Genomic DNA, 16,379 nt, shown 5'->3' with positions numbered 1-16,379 from the left:
TCGACATGGGTGCCACCATTACACGTGAGAACACCAGTCACCAGGTACGCGGTACATACTCGTGCGACTCGTGTTGTCTACCTCATACGCTGCAGGAAAGGATGTCCTGATGCGTGGTACATTGGCAAGACCATGCAGACCCTGCGACAATGGATGAACGGACAACGCCTGACTATCGCCAGGCAGGAATGTTCCCTTCCAGTCGAGGAACACTTCAGCAGTCAAGGGCATTCAGCCTCTGATCTTCAGGTAAGTGTTCTCTAAGGCAGCCTTCAGGATACGCGACAACGCAGAATCGTCGAGCAGAAACCAATGGCCAAGTTCCACCAGCATGAGTACGGCCTCAAGCGGGATTCATGTCTCAATACATTCACCCCCCACCATTTGGCCTGGGCTTGTGAAATCCTGCCAATTGGCCTGGCTTGATACAATTCACACCTCATTAACCTGTGATTATCCCTCTCTCCAGTTGCACCGTCTGGACCTGAAATACTTAATTACCTGCAAAGATTTGCGTTCAAAGTATCATCTTGCATCATTGAATTTGTCTATATATGTGTTTGTGGAACCCTCCTCTTCATTCACCTGATGAAGGAGCAGCGCTCCGAAAGATAGTGATTCAAAACAAACCTGTTGGACTTTAATCAGGTGTTGTAAGACTTCTTACGATGTGCATCAGGCAGGAACCCCCAAGTGAGCCTGCAGTCAGAGGTCTGCTGGATCCAAGGGCCCAGCTGGATTACAGCCTGATGCTAAGCCATTGGAAGAGGTATACCCGGAGCTGATGGAGATAATAGGGAACAGCTGGGACATTCACAGGGAGATCTGCATGTGCACTGACAAGTTTGCAGGGGCCCTCCAGTCCCAGGTCCCCAGAGGATGCCCGCCAGGGGCATCGAAGGCCACAAAACAAGGTAAGCAGCTGGCTGCCTCCATCTCTGAAGTGCAACCTGGGGAGACACCTAGATGTAGCAGTAGAGATAAGAGGGCATCGAGGATTACTGAGGGCACCGGGGGAAGGGAAAGAAGGGGGTGAGAAAGGGTGGGGAATTGTTATACCAATTAAACACCCTTGAGCACAACCAGTATGATGCCTCTGTCATTTTGTTCCACAATGCGGGCTGACCTCTGAACCCTTAGCCCATCTCTTCAGGCCCCCCCCCCTCAGCAGTCGGTGGAGATCATTGGTGGTTGGTGGGGCAGAAGAGCAGGGTCAAGGGTTGCCCCCGGAATGAATACACATGATCCAGGGGTTGCCTCCCCCCCGCCCCCCCCCCCCCGCCCCACCCCCTTGGTTCTCCACCCTCCAGTCAGTGTTTGCCTCCTCCCAGCCGAGGGTCTCCCCCCCCCCCCCCCCCCCCAAGCACTGGGATGGCAAGTGCAGGCTCTTTGCCTGTGAGTAAAGATGGCTATTCAGCTCACCGGCTCCCCAAAGAAGGCTGGTAGTAGATAAGCTAGATTTCATTTTTATCTAGTAATTCTAATGTTCCCATGCAGCCTGATGATTAACTTTGACCAGTTCCTGGAAGACTATATTTGCTTTGGGATCAACGTATGCTGACGGACATGAACAGTAGGTGCTTGACAAAGTCTTCATTAAAACTGTATTTCTTTAAGATAATCACTTTGAGGTTACTTTAATTTGTACCTCACTGATATCAAGCAGTTTAATACTGTGGGGCTTTATACTGTTCTGTATGAATAAATAGAAATTGTTCATTACCTACAGACATTATAATAGTTAGATGAACAAAAAACATTAAATAATAATATTATAATAATCTCTATTAGTGTCACGACCTCCCGTAACAGCCTCCCCAAACAGGCGCCGGAATGTGCGACTAGGGGCTTTTCACAGTAACTTCATTTGAAGCCTACTTGTGACAATAAGCGATTTTCATTTCATTTCAAGTAGACTTACATAGTGCAATGAAGTTACTGTGAAAAGCCCCTAGTCGCCACACTCTGGCGCCTGTTCGGGTACACTGAGGGAGCATTCAGAATCTCCAATTCACCTGACAAGCATGTCTTTCGGGACTTGTGGGAGGAAACCGGAACACCAAGCAGACACAGGGAGAACGTGCAGACCTTCCACAGTCAGTGACCCAAGCCGGGAATCGAACCTGTGCCACCGTTCACAGTGATATGTTTACATTTTTACTGTTTGGTTCATATTTCTCAATGTTTCTTCATATGAGTCACTAACTTAATCACTGTTAGCAAGTTTGCAAACAATTTACTGCACTTCATTCCATGAAAGCTCAGCTCTTTTATTAAAGCCACTAAGTCTGAACTTCATTGGAATTCTACCAATTCAGTGTGAAAGAGTAATCAACGTTTAGATTGGCTTTACCTCCATGACCCTTCTTATGGTCATCTTTAGCATGCCGTGCCTTTCCCAGCTTCATTCCTGAGAAAACTCCTTTGCCAGTTGTTCTGTAAAAAAGCAGTTATAATGTAAATGCGAATCATATTCAACAGGATGGTATGGCTGTGATGTATCCATCCTGGCTGAGGAGTTTCCATTTCATTGTGTTGGTCTGCATGGCGCAATTCAGTCAAAACCATTAATACTGGCACAGAAGATCACAGAATATTAAGCATAATTTACGTTCAGCGCAACTTGAGTTTATTTTGTAAGTTTTAAAAACTTCAGCCTGAAGCAGGCCCTGCTCAAAAAACTGCCCACTCCCAGGAGATTCTGATAATTGCATTTATTTGCTGGTCTTCAGGGAGGCATTAAAATTAAACTGACTTTTTGTTTGCGAGGACTGCAAAAGCATGAAGAGGTTTTGTAAATTTTATTTTAATTTATTAAAAACTGACAACTGCACCTCACAGCCCAGATACCCACTGTTTGTATTCTTTCTTTAAAAGGCATTTATCTTCGAGGTTTCGGCCTCATTCTTCCAGCGGAGCGGGCAGAGAGGGGAGCGATTTTTGGAGGGGAGAGCTGGAAGGTAAGCTGAGTTTTTGATTTTTAACTTACTTTTTCGGAGCTTTCTTTTTCTCAGAGCAGCAGGAAACCAGAAGTCGGCCGTGGGGAGACCTGGGAAGGTTTGTATTACCCAATAAATTTGAACGGTGAGGAAACCCGAGACACTACAAGTGTAGTGTCTCCCACCCTCCCTCCTCCTCTAACCTAAAGAAAAAGACTCAGTGCTGTGAGCAGGTAAGCTATTTACTTTTTTCTTTTCTTTCTTATTTACTGGGAGACTAAGTAGAGGTGATGGCAGCTAGAGCAGTGGAATGTTCCTCCTGCAGAATGTTTGAGGTAAGGGAGACCACCGGTGTCCTTGCTGACTTCATCTGCGGGAAGTGCAGTCATCTCCAGCTCCTCACAGACCGTGTTCGGGAACTGGAGCTGGAGCTGGATGAACAGAGGATCATTCGGAAAGCTGAGGGGGTGATAGATAGAAGCTACAGGGTCATAGTTACCTCTAGAACAAATGTAGCTGGGTAACAGTTAGGAATGGGAAGAGGAGGAAGCAGTCAGTGCAGGGGTCCCCTGTGGTCGTTCCTCTCAACAATAAGTATACCACTTTGGATACTGTTGGGGGGTTTTACCTAGCAGGGGTAGGCTGCAGTGACTGGGTCTCTGGCACGAGGTCCGGCTCTGGGGCTCAGAAGGGAAGTGGGGAGATTAGGATAGCACTAGTTATAGGGGGCTCAATAGTTAGAGGTTCAGACAGGCGGTTCTGTGGGCACGGGTGAGAATCTCAGATGGTTTGTTGCCTCCCGGGTGCCAGGGTCCATGACGTCTTGGATCATGTCTTAAGGGGGAGGGGGAGCAGCCAGAGGTTGTGGTGCACATTGGTACCAACGACGTAGGTAGGAAAAGGGGCATGGATGTAATAAACGAGTTTAGGGAGTTAGGCTGGAAGTTGAAAGCCAGGACAGACAGAGTTGTCATCTCTGGTTTGTTGCCGGTGCCACGTGATAGCGAGGCCAGGAATAGGGAGAGAGTGCAGTTGGACACGTGGCTGCAGGAATGGTGTAAGAGGGAGGGCTTCAGGTATTTGGATATTTGGAGCGCATTCTGGGGAAGGTGGGACCCGTACAAGCAGGACGGGTTGCATCTGAACCAGAGGGGCACTAATATCCTGGGAGGGAGGTTTTCTAGTACTCTTCGGAAGGATTTAAACTAATTTGACAGGGGAATGGGAACCGGATTTGTAGTCCAGCAACTAAGGTAGCCGATTTTCAGGACATCAAAGCGTGTAGTGAGGCAGTGGGGAAGGTAACACTGACAAAGGAGAGTACTTGCAGGCACGGAGATGGGTTGAAGTGTGTATACTTCAATGCAAGGAGCATCAGGAATAAGGTGGGTGAACTTAAGGCATGAATCGGTACTTGGGACTACGATGTGGTGGCCATCACGGAAACTTGGATAGAAGAGGGGCAGAAATGGTTGTTGGAGGTTCCTGGTTATAGATGTTTCAATAAGATTAGGGAGGGTGGTAAAAGAGTTGAGGGCGTGGCATTGTTAATTAGAGACAGTAGAAAGGCAGTTCGAGGAGGATCTGCCTACTGAGGTAGTATGGGTTGAAGTCAGAAATAGGAAAGGAGCAGTTACCTTGTTGGGAGTTTTCTATAGGCCCCCCAGTATCAGCAGAGATGTGGAGGAACAGATTGGGAAACAGATTTTGGAAAGGTGCAGAAGTCATGTGTAGTAGTCATGGGTGACTTCAACTTCCCAAATATTGAGTGGAAACTCTTTAGATCAAATAGTTTGGATGGGGTGGTGTTTGTGCAGTGTGTCCAGGAAGCTTTTCTAACACAGTATGTAGATTGTCCGACCAGAGGGGAGGCCATATTGGATTTGGTTCTTGGTAATGAACCAGGACAAGTGATAGATTTGTTAGTGGAGGAGCATTTGGGAGATAGTGACCACAATTTTGTGACTTTCACTTTAGTAATGGAGAGGGCTAGGTGCATGCAACAGGGCAAGGTTTACAATTGGGAGAAGGGTAAATACAATGCTGCCAGACAAGAACTGAAGTGCAAAAGTTGGGAACATAGGCTGTCAGGGAAGGACACAATTGAAATGTGGAACTTGTTCAAGGAACAGATACTACGTGTCCTTGATATGTATGTCCATGTCAGGCAGGGAAGAGATGGTTGAGTGGGGGAACCATGGTTGACAAGAGAGGTTGACTGTCTTGTTAAGAGGAAGAAGGAGACTTATGTAAGACTGAAGAAACAAGGTTCAGACAGGGCGCTGGAGGGATACAAGATAGCCAGGAGGGAACTGAAGAAAGGGATTAGGAGAGCTAAGAGAGGGCATAACAATCTTTGGCGGGTAGGAACAGGGAAAACCCCAAGGCCTTTTACACATATGTGAGAAATATGAGAATGACTAGAGCGAGGGTAGGTCCGATCAACGACAGTAGCGGGAGATTGTGTATTGAGTCTGAAGAGATAGGAGAGGTCTTGAACGAGTACTTTTCTTCAGTATTTACAAATGAGAGGGGCCACACTGAGAGGACAGTGTGAAACAGACTGGTAAGCCCGAGGAGATACTTGTTAGGAAGGAAGATGTGTTGGGCATTTTGAAAAACTTGAGGATAGACAAATCCCCCGGGCCTGAAGGGATATATCAAAGGATTCTATGGGAAGCAAGAGATGAAATTGCAGAGCCGTTGGCAATGATTTTTTATCCTCACTGTCAAAGGGGTGGTACCAGGGGATTGGAGAGTAGCGAATGTCGTGCCCCTGTTCAAAAAAGAGAATAGGGGTAACCCTGGGAATTACAGGCCAGTTAGTCTTACTTTGGTGGTAGGTAAAGTAATGGAAAGGGTACTGAGGGATAGGATTTCTGAGCATCTGGAAAAACACTGCTTGATTAGGGATAGTCAGCACGGATTTGTGAGAGGTAGGTCTTGCCTCACAAGTCTTATTGAATTATTTGAGGAGGTGACCAAGCACGTGGATGAAGATAAAGCAGTGGATGTAGTGTACATGGATTTTAGAAAGGCATTTGATAAGGTTCCCCATGGTAGGCTTGTGCAGAAAGTAAGGAGGCATGGGATAGTGGGAAATTTGGCCAGTTGGATAACGAACTGGCTAACCGATAGAAGTCAGAGAGTGGTGGTGGTTGGCAAATATTCAGCCTGGAGCCCAGTTACCAGTGGCGTACTGCAGGGATCAGTTCTGGGTCCTCTGCTGTTTGTGATTTTCATTAATGACTTGGATGAGGGAGTTGAAGGGTGGGTCAGTAAATTTGCAGACGATACGAAGATTGGTGGAGTTGTGGATAGTGAGGAGGGCTGTTGTCGGCTGCAAAGAGACATAAATAGGATGCAGAGCTGGGCTGAGAAGTGCAGATGGAGTTTAACCCTGAAAAATGTGAGGTTGTCCATTTTGGAAGGACAAATATGAATGCGGAGTACAGGGTTAACGGTAGGGTTCTTGGCAATGTGGAGAAGCAGAGAGTTCTTGGGGTCCATGTTCATAGATCTTTGAAAGTTGCCACTCAAGTAGATAGAGCTGTGAAGAAGGCCTATGGTGTGCTAGCATTCATTAGCAGAGGGATTGAATTTAAGAGCTGTGAGGTGATGATGCAGCTGTACAAAACCTTGGTAAGGCCACATTTGGAGTACTGCGTGCAGTTCTGGTTGCCTCATTTTAGGAAGGATGTGGAAGCTTTGGAAAAGGTGCAAAGGAGATTTACCAGGATGTTGCCTGGAATGGAGAGTAGGTCTCACGAGGAAAGGTTGAGGGTGCTAGGCCTTTTGTCATTAGAACGGAGAAGGATGAGGGGAGACTTGATAGAGGTTTATAAGATGATCAGGGGAATAGATAGAATAGACAGTCAGAGACTTTTTCCCCGGGTAGAACAAATCATTACAAGGGGACATACATTTAAGGTGAATGGTGGAAGATATAGGGGGGATGTCAGAGGTAGGTTCTTTACCCAGAGAGTAGTGGGGGCATGGAATGAACTGCCTGCGGAAGTAGTTGAGTCGGGAACATTAGGGACCTTCAAGCGGCTATTGGATAGGTACATGGATTACGGTAGAATGATGGGGTGTAGATTAATTTGTTCTTAATCTAGGACAAAAGTTCGGCACTTCGTGGGCCGAAGGGCCTCTTCTGTGCTGTATTTTCTATGTTCTATGTTCCCTTGCTTCTAAGCTTAAACATATAGTTGAGGCTTTTGATTAACTATGCAGACACCTGTTCCCTTCCTTTTAAGTTTCAACAGATAGCTGAGCTCCTTTACTAACTTCAAAGGTTTGAATGTAGTCAGCTCTGGAGGCTTTGTTTTCACAGCTGTGAAAAATGAATGCTTTGTTACATTCTAAACAATACTAATCAAATCTTGTTATTCATGTTTGTCTGAGCTCCAAACCCCACTAATAGATTCAACTCAGCAAAGGTTGTTGCCACAGCTGTCCAACAGGCTGTGAGTTTGTTTAGCCTGACAGTCTTATGACCACTTAATAGGATAATGGTTGTTATGAAGTAGCTTTTTAATGACATTGTTTATTTTTAGTTTCATGAGTACTCAAAGACTTATGAACGTCACTGTAGGGCTAAAGAGTTCAGTACATAGTAGATACTGGGAGAGTGGACATGGGGATGAGGGGATATGGGGATGAGTGAGTGGGCATGAGGTATGGAGAGGGTTGGTAAGTGGCTGTGAGGGAGGTAAGAGGAGAAGGTTGAGAGGTAGAGGACCTTAAACTAATTCACTGAACTGGGCTGAGTGGGTCTTCTAACCTGCCCACCTCATCATACTCCCACCTGTACCGTGCTCGTGGCACAGTTGCACAGTGGCTAGCACTGCCACCTCACAGCACCAGTGACTCAGGTTCAATTCCGGCCTTGGATGACTGTCTGTGTGGAGTCTGTGTGGGTTTTCGCCGGGTGCTCCTGTTTCCTCCCACCATCCAAAGATGTGGTTATTTGGATTGACCATGCTAAATTGCCCCTTAGTGTCCAAAGGTGTGCAGTTAAGTGGGGTTACGGGGGTTGGGCTGAGTGGTTGCAGACTTGACGGGCCAAATGGCATCCCTCTGCACTGTAGGGATTCTATGATTTCTGCCTCAGGCCAGCTTCTGAAGGCAGTGCTCCTGACCCCAGCCTATCCTGCCTCCCCACAATGAAAATGCCATGGTGGGCACTGCCAGGAGGTGGGATTGTGACATCAGGAAATGGTATGACTCAAGATTCCCAACTTGAAGATGAAAACCTGGGCCGAGGATTTGTTTGGGCTTATTACTGATCCGCACAATTTTAACGTACGGTAAAATATACGTTACAATTGATCTGCCCATTTTCCTTTCCTCCAACAAGGGGTTTGCTATATTCACGAAGTACATCATTTAGTAGACAAATTCCCAATTGATTCTTCGCAGGAACATTTAAGGGAAATAACAAGAATTGAACCTTGAGCCTAAATTTTCATTCAGGGTGAGAAGTAGGCATGAGTCACATGGAACAAATCCTCATTTGATGTGAAGTGTCGGTCATAATATGTCTCAGGCCTTATTTAATATACTAAGATCGACTGCCACTCAAACCAGTATTAATGTTGTCAGGTTTGTGGGCAACAGCCGGAAAGTTCACAATCAGCACCGTGGACAGTCAGGTAGGTGATGTTGGATGTGGTGGTTGAGGAGGGATGGTCAGGTCGCTACTGAAAATGCCTTTCCAGGCCCCACAAAAAAAACATTTTGAAAAATGGCAGCTATATGGTACTTTTCTGGGCTGCTGTTCTGTCATTCCAGGATTCTCTACTGAGGCTGGCAACAGTGCTCCAACCTCACAACACAAGTTAAAATAGCTTCATGATCTGATTGACATCATTAAAATTCAACATTTTTATTTTAAAGGGCCTTCAATTGCCTGTGATAAGGGCCTCACTTCCCCCAAAACATGGAGTTAAAATACCGACTGTTGTGAGTGACAGAAAGTAGGATACTGTCTCTTTTTTAAACCACCATATGGTCCATTCTCATTGAGTGTTGAAGGTTAACATCATGCTTCTTGACTTGGAGCTGATCCACTGAATAGAACCCAAAGCTTCTCCATTAAATACCATCCGCAACTCATTTCAACTGTTCCAAACTTACCTTTAGTAAATTGTCATTAGGTTTTTAGGATCACACATAATTTGCCTCTTATGGTATAGTAATTTATTCTGAATAAACATTTACAAATTCTTAATATTTTTATTCATTATATGTAAGGAAGGTACCACGTAAACCAACTACAAATGAAGCACAATAGCGGCCAGTAACTATCTCAATTTCAACTATTTGTTTTGTTGAAAAAGTATCTCTTAAACTTGTCTATGAAGTGCAGTATGTATCAAAATCATATCAAACAATATTCTGAAGTATTAAATGGCAGCAATAAAACAGGGGAGCTAAAATTAATCACAAACAAATTGTCGATTAGTAAACCTGTCGCATTGAAAACCTGAGAATACATATCTCAGCATCATGGAAGCTGCTAAATTATCGTACTTTAAATAAGCTGGTGCTGGCTTCTTATAATTAACTTTTTTCCTGAATCATTTATATTTTAGGTTTCTTTACTTTGAAACAAAACAAATTCCTCCCACAATAAGTGTAACAAATGAATAGAAAGTTTCTATTTTCCCAGATAATAGAAAATAATGCTTTCTACAAAGCAATATTTGAATGACAATTGTCAAACTATAGTACTAGCAGCTTTTAAACAATTATTTTGAAGGAGCTAGTCTTCCGTGTTACAATTCTTGGACATTTTTTGGAGCTAAACTATTAACTTTTTTCGATTGATGAAATTAGTCACCCCTTATTCATTAGGTTTATCACCGTTAAGTAACTAATACTTTCGTTGTTTAATTTACCTAGCATTCTTTGTGCTCATGTAAAGTCATCAAAATCACTCATAATTTACATTTGAGGCCATTGCAGTGTCTGAATATATCAAATGAATCTCACAATAAATGAACACATAGATTATCTTAATTAAGAGCTATTCACTTAAAACAATGCTTAGCAACATCAAATCCCTTGATGCCAGGTCACATTAGAACAAAAGTAAAACAAATTCTTCATAATATTGATTTGTTCGAGTCCCTTCCATTAAGTTCTTTGGCAAATCCAGCTTAATCCTAAGTGGACCTGATGGCACTTTTATTATCATTGTATGAACTTGGTCTTTTTATTACATCAAGATTAGATCAAAACAATTTGTCTCAAATGCAAATTGTAGTTCATTGTTGAAAAGCAAGTACAAAAATATTCAACAATGCACATCTCAGGAGCATTGACTCAACAAGGTGACCTTTTCAATTTTGGAAATACACACAGACTTTCTCATTGTCAGAAAGACATGCACACAGCAAAATCATTCTTAATTTCTGTGTTTTGTTGAGCAAACACTACATGTGCGCTGTTTTGTTAGATTCATCATCTCAAGTGTTAAATGCTACTACGACCTAAAAAAAGTTAAATAGCCGAATCCTAATTTAAAAACATACTTTGTGGATAGAACGCAGTAAGATGATTTTAGATTCTGGCGTCTACTTTCCAAAATGCATGAATGTTACATACCGTATAAAAACGTTGCTTCTTCAGTTTGAATTTCTTGCACCCGTCAAAATTTCCAGTGGAAAAAGCAAAAATAAAGAAATTCTTCAGAATATATTGCCCGTCTTACTAATTCTCAAACCCATCTTGGTGGTGATATTGATGACAGTCCAAGAGAAAGAAAATGCAACAAATGGAAAATATATTTTAAAAAACCTTTAATTGGGACAGAGGCAGGGGACTGTGCTGCTGTGAGAGGACACCTGATGAATGTTGCATGAGATGGAGAGAACCTGAGACTCTGAAAAGAATGCTTAGATCACTTACTCACACTGGCACCATCCTCCATTTCAAAGGCAGCAGTGACTCACACAATCTTACAGCCATAATCACCCATGAAATAAAATTAAACATTTCCAAAGTCACTTTCCTCTGCATCACTTCAGCACATGATTAAATCCTACCATTTCTGCTTACTATTCATTATCAAACATTAAACTTTTTGCATTTAATATTATAATATGATTAGATATTAAAAGTGCCTGCCAAATTAAGCTTTGCTTTCTATCTGCCCACTGTCTGTATTTACCCTTATTTCCTCAGTTGAATTGCTTATCATCCACTTTAAGATAATCATTCCTGAAATGCTGTTTTAGATGACATTGAATTTGTAATTTTTTTATTAATTATTTATTGAATCCCGGCTGTATTCTTAATTGATGGCTGATTGTAAATAATTAAAGGGAGTCAGATATAGATTTTCCTGTGTTCAATGTGCTATGTGACGCTCATTGAATTTTGTAACTACTAAAAAGAATACATTAATTATTGTTTCATATATTAAAAAAAATATTTCTTTATTCTCTTCCTTTTTCACATTTTCTCCCAAATTTACACCCTCCAACAATAAACAATAATCAGTAACAAATATGCCAATCCCCATATCAATAACAACGATCCCACCCTCCCACCAAACCCCAAACATTCGCCCACATGTTCACACAAACAAATGACAAAAGGTAATCAGGAATCACCCATCGTCGCCATTAACACACACATCCTCCCTCCCCCCAACCCTCCCACCCACCCGCCCCAACTAATGTTCGATGTTATCCAGTTCTTGAAAGTGCATAATGAATCATGCCCATGAATTGTAGAACCCCTCCATCCTTCCCCTCCGTTCAAACTTAACCTTCTCAAGGGTCAAGAATTCCAACAGGTCCCCCCCGCCATGCCAGGGCACAGGGTGGAGAGGTTGCTCTCCAACCTATCAGGATCCGCCTTTGGGCGATCAATGAGGCGAAGGCCACAACACCTGCCTCCGCACCCGTTTCTAACCCTGGCTGGTCCGACATCCCAAATATGGCCTCCTGGGGGCCCGGGTCCAATTTCACGTGCACTACTTTAGAAATTACCCGAAAAACCTCCTTCCAGTAATCCTCCAGCTTTGGACAGGACCAAAACATATGAACATGATTAGCGGGGGCCACACACATCTTCTACTCCTTCAAAGAATTGGCTCATCCTCGCCCTTGTGAGGTGTGCTCAGTATCCCACCTTCAGCTGTATCAGCCCCAACCTCACGCACGAGGTGGAGGCATTCACTCTCCGGAGCACCTCACACCAGAACCCCTCCTCCATATCCTCTCTGAACTTTTCCACCCACTTTGCTTTGATCCCTTCCAGTGGTGCCTTCTCCTCTTCCAAAATAGCTCCGTAAACCACCGACACTACCCCTTTCTCCAGTCCCCCTGTCTTCAGCACCTCCTCCAGCAATGTGGAGGCCGGCTCCTCCGGGAAGCTCTGTATCTCCTTTCTGGAAAAATCTCGAACCTTCATGTATCTGAACATTTCCCCCTGCTCCAGCCCATACTTCACTTCCAGCTCCTTCAATCCTGCAAACCGACCCCTGAGAAACAAATCTTTTAGTGTCTTAATCCCCTTCTCCTCCCATTTCCGATAATTTCCATCCCACTTCCCTGGCTCAAATCTGTGGTTCCCCCGAATCGGCATTTCCCTTGACCCTGCCCCCAACACGAAGTGTTGGTGAAAACGCCTCCAAATTCTCAATGAAGCTATTATTACCGGTCTCCCTGAGTATTTCCCCGGGGCCATCGGGAGCGGCGCTGTTGCTAGTGCTTTCAATCCCGACCCCCTGCACAAACTCTCCTCCATTCTGACCCACTGGGAATCGACCTCTCTGACCCAGCTCCGCACTTTCTCCACATTCGCCGCCCAGTAGTAATACATCAGGTTCGGTAGACCCAAACCCCCTGCCTACCTTGCCCTCTGTAGCAGCACCTTTCTCACTCTGGCCACCTTCCCTCCCCATATGAACAAAGTAATCCTTCCCTCAATCTCTCTGAAAAAAGCCTTTGGCAGGAAAATCGGCAGGTATTGAAAAAATAAACAGGAATCGCGGCAACACGTTCATTTTAACCACCTGTACCCGACCCGCCAGTGACAGAGGGAGGCCATCCCACCTTGCCAGATCAGCTTTCACTCTCCCCACCAAACTAGAAATGTTGTACCTGCGGAGCCACCCCCCCCTACTCCCGGGCAACCTGTACCCCCATGTACCTAAAGTGAGTCCCTGCCCTATGGAATGGCAGCCCCCCCCACCCCTGCCCCCACTCCCAGCTGAGACACCACAAAATACTCACTCTTGTCTAGATTTAGTTTGTACCCCGAGAAAGACCTAAACACTCGAAGCAGCTCCAATATTACCCCTATTGATACACTCGGTATCGACACGTATAACAGCAAGTCAACGGCATACAAGGACACCCTATGCTCTATCCCCCCACCCCCGCACTATTCCTTTCCATACCCCCGAACCTCTTAATGCGATGGCCAACGGCTCAATCGCGAGTGCAAACAGCGGGGAGGACATAGGACATCCCTGCTTAGTCCCACGGTGGAGAGAAAAGTATCTCGAGCTGATGTTGTTTATGCGGACACTCGCCCTCGGCTCCTTATATAGTAGCTTTACCCAGTTCACAAATCTTGATCCAATCCCAAACCGCTCCAGAACTGCCATCAAGTACCCCCATTCTACCCGGTCAAACGCTTTCTCGGCGTCCAATGCCACAACCACCTCTGTTTCCTTCCCCTCTGCCGGTGCCATAACGACGTTCAATACCGTTCTGATGTTTGAAAAGAGCTGCCTCCCTCTCACGAACCCCGTCTGATCTTCACCTATCACCTTCGGGGGGCACTCCTCCAGCCGACCCGCCAGTACCTTCACCAATACTTTTGCGTCCACATTCAGAAGTGATATTGGCCTATACGACCCACACTCTGTCTGATCCTTATCTTTTTTTCGCAACAGTGAAATCGATGCCTGCCCCAAGGTTTGTGGCAACACCCCCTTCCCTATCGCCTCTTCAAACATCCCCACCATCAGGGGTGCCAGCTTATCCTTGAATTTTTTATAATATTCCACCGGAAACCCATCCGGCCCTGCCACCTTCCCCGACTGCATCCTCCCAATCGCATCCTTTATCTCCTGCTCCACTATTGCTCCTTCTAATGTAGCCCTGTCCCCCTCCCCTAACCTGGGGTACTCCAACCCATCTAGAAATTCCTGCATCTCACAGTCTCCCCCTGGTGGCTCTGACCTGTACAACCTCTCATAAAATTCCTCAAAAACCTTGTTAATCAGATCCGGAGCCACCACCAACTTCCTTGCCCTATCCCGCACCTGCACAATTTCCCTTGCAGCTGCTTCCCTCCGGAGCTGACCTGCTAACAAATGCCCCGCCTTATCTCCATGTTCGTAAACTGCACCCCTTGCTCGTCTCAGTTGGCGCACCGCCTTCCTGGTGGACAGTCGGTCGAAGCTCGCCTGTAGTTCCTTCCTCTTTTCCAGCTTTGCTGGGTCCCCATCCTCCGCATAACTCCTATCTACCTCCAACATCTCATCTGTTACCCTCTGCCGCTCCAACCTCTCCTCTTTGTCCACCCTGGCCTTAAACAAAATCACCTCCCCCCTCACCACCGCCTTTAGTGCCTCCCAGACGACTGCCTTCGACACCTGCATAATCCTTAATTACCTTTTCAATTTTGTCACAGAACACTTGGTCCCCCAAAAGTCCCACATCTAATTTCCACCCCGGCCTCTGCGCTACCCCTTTCTGAAGCACTATATACACCCAATGTGGAGCGTGATCTGACACTGCAATTGCCGAGTATTCCGACCCCTTAACCCCAGCCAGCAAAGCCTTTCCCACCACGAAAAAGTCGATCCGCGAATATACCTTATAGACTGCTGAGAAAAACGAGTACTACCGCTCCCTCGGGCGCAGGAACCTCCACGGGTCCACCCCTCCCATTTCCACCATTAGCCCATCCAGCGCCTTCTCCCCCCCCCCCCCCCGCCCCCCTGATGGGACCAGCGAGCACGGCCGTGACCTGTCCAACCTTGGCTCCTGCAGCAAGTTCCAATCCCCCCCCACTATCAGTTTGTGTGTGTCCAAGTCGGGGATGGCCGCAAACACCTTCTTTGCGAATCCCACATCGTCTTAATTGGGGCCGTATACACTTAACAGCGCCACTAACCTCCCCTCCAGAGCCCCTGTCACAATCACATATCTACCCCCCTGATCTGCCATCACCTTCTCCATCCGGAAGCGCACTCTTTTGCTGACCATTACCGCTACCCCTCGAGCCCTTCCGTCAAGTCCAGAGTGAAACACCTGACTAACCCAGCCCTTTTTAAGTCTCACCTGGTCCTTCACCCTCAAGCGAGTCTCCTGCAGCATTGCTACATCAGTTTTCAAACTTTTAAGATGCGGAAGCACCCTTGACCGGAACTCCTAACCCCCTCACGTTCCACGTGACTATCCTAACTGGGGGTCTCTCACCCCCCCCCCCCCCTTCTTATCCACCATCATCATACCACCGGGACCTGCCCCATGAGCCTGACCCGCCCCTATCCATTATTAACATCGAACCCCTTCCCCCCCTCCCAAAACCCACCCTACATTTCCTCTCTAAAAATCATCTCCCAGCAACAATCCCTTCCCCCTCCCTTGCTCGCCTCGTAGGCCCATCGAAACCTGCTAACCAGGCTCCAAAGTCCGCAGCCCTCCTCTCACCTCACCTCCGTTCACTAGCCGACTTTAGTTAGCTAGTGCGGGTGGCTCCCCCCGCCAAGATATACCGCCCCCTCCCACCCAGTCCCAGAGGAAGAAAAAACAAAAACAACAATCCAACCCATACCATTCACTAAAATAAGATATAACTGTCGCAACACAGAATGCCAATCAACCCAACCAATAACGACTCTGTAACAATGTGAAGAGAAGTAAATTACAATACACGTCAGTAAAAAGAAAGTTATAGCATTTATGCATTTTCCAGCTCCCCAATCACAGTCCACAGTCGCTCTTCCAGCTCCGCTCCTCACGTCTGTCCCAAGCCTTCTGCCTTCACGAACGCCTCAGCTGCCTCCGCTATCTTGAAATAAAAGTCTTTGGCACCATATGTCACCCTCAGCTTCGCCGGGTATACCCTACCAAATTGCACAGTGCCGCCTTCACTCGCCCGAACGCCGCTCGTCCTTTTGCCAACTCGACCGTCAAGTCCTGGTAGATCCGAACTCCAACACCATCCCACTGCACCTCGCGCTTCTGCTTCGCCCAGCTCAACACCTTCTCCTTCATCCAGTACTTATGGAAGCAGATAATTACTGCTCTTGGCGGCTCATTCACTTTGGGCTTCGGCCTTAACGACCGTTGAACTCGGCCCAGCTCGTACCGGGAGGGGTTCTCACCCTCCCCCATCAGCTCCGCCAACTTCTTAGCGAAGTACTCTGTTGGCCTTGGACCCTCTATCACTTTGGGCAAG

At 46.1% G+C, this 16,379-nt stretch overlaps 1 protein-coding gene across 12 annotated transcripts in view; it reads right to left on the bottom strand.

The window, feature by feature from the left end:
* Positions 1–16,379, bottom strand: part of otofa (otoferlin a) — a 532,520-nt gene that overhangs the window by 192,919 nt on the left and 323,222 nt on the right. For all 12 annotated transcript variants that reach the window (XM_072498930.1, XM_072498920.1, XM_072498925.1 and 9 more), the window contains exon 6: positions 2,354–2,436. In XM_072498930.1, the coding sequence (XP_072355031.1) occupies positions 2,354–2,436 (83 nt within the window). The remainder of the gene's footprint in view (positions 1–2,353; positions 2,437–16,379) is intronic.

Source organism: Scyliorhinus torazame, chromosome 4, assembly GCF_047496885.1.
Source record: "Scyliorhinus torazame isolate Kashiwa2021f chromosome 4, sScyTor2.1, whole genome shotgun sequence".
Taxonomy (NCBI): domain Eukaryota; kingdom Metazoa; phylum Chordata; class Chondrichthyes; order Carcharhiniformes; family Scyliorhinidae; genus Scyliorhinus; species Scyliorhinus torazame.
The sequence above is the reverse complement of the archived record's forward strand: the minus strand, read 5'-3'. Positions and strand labels throughout refer to the sequence as shown.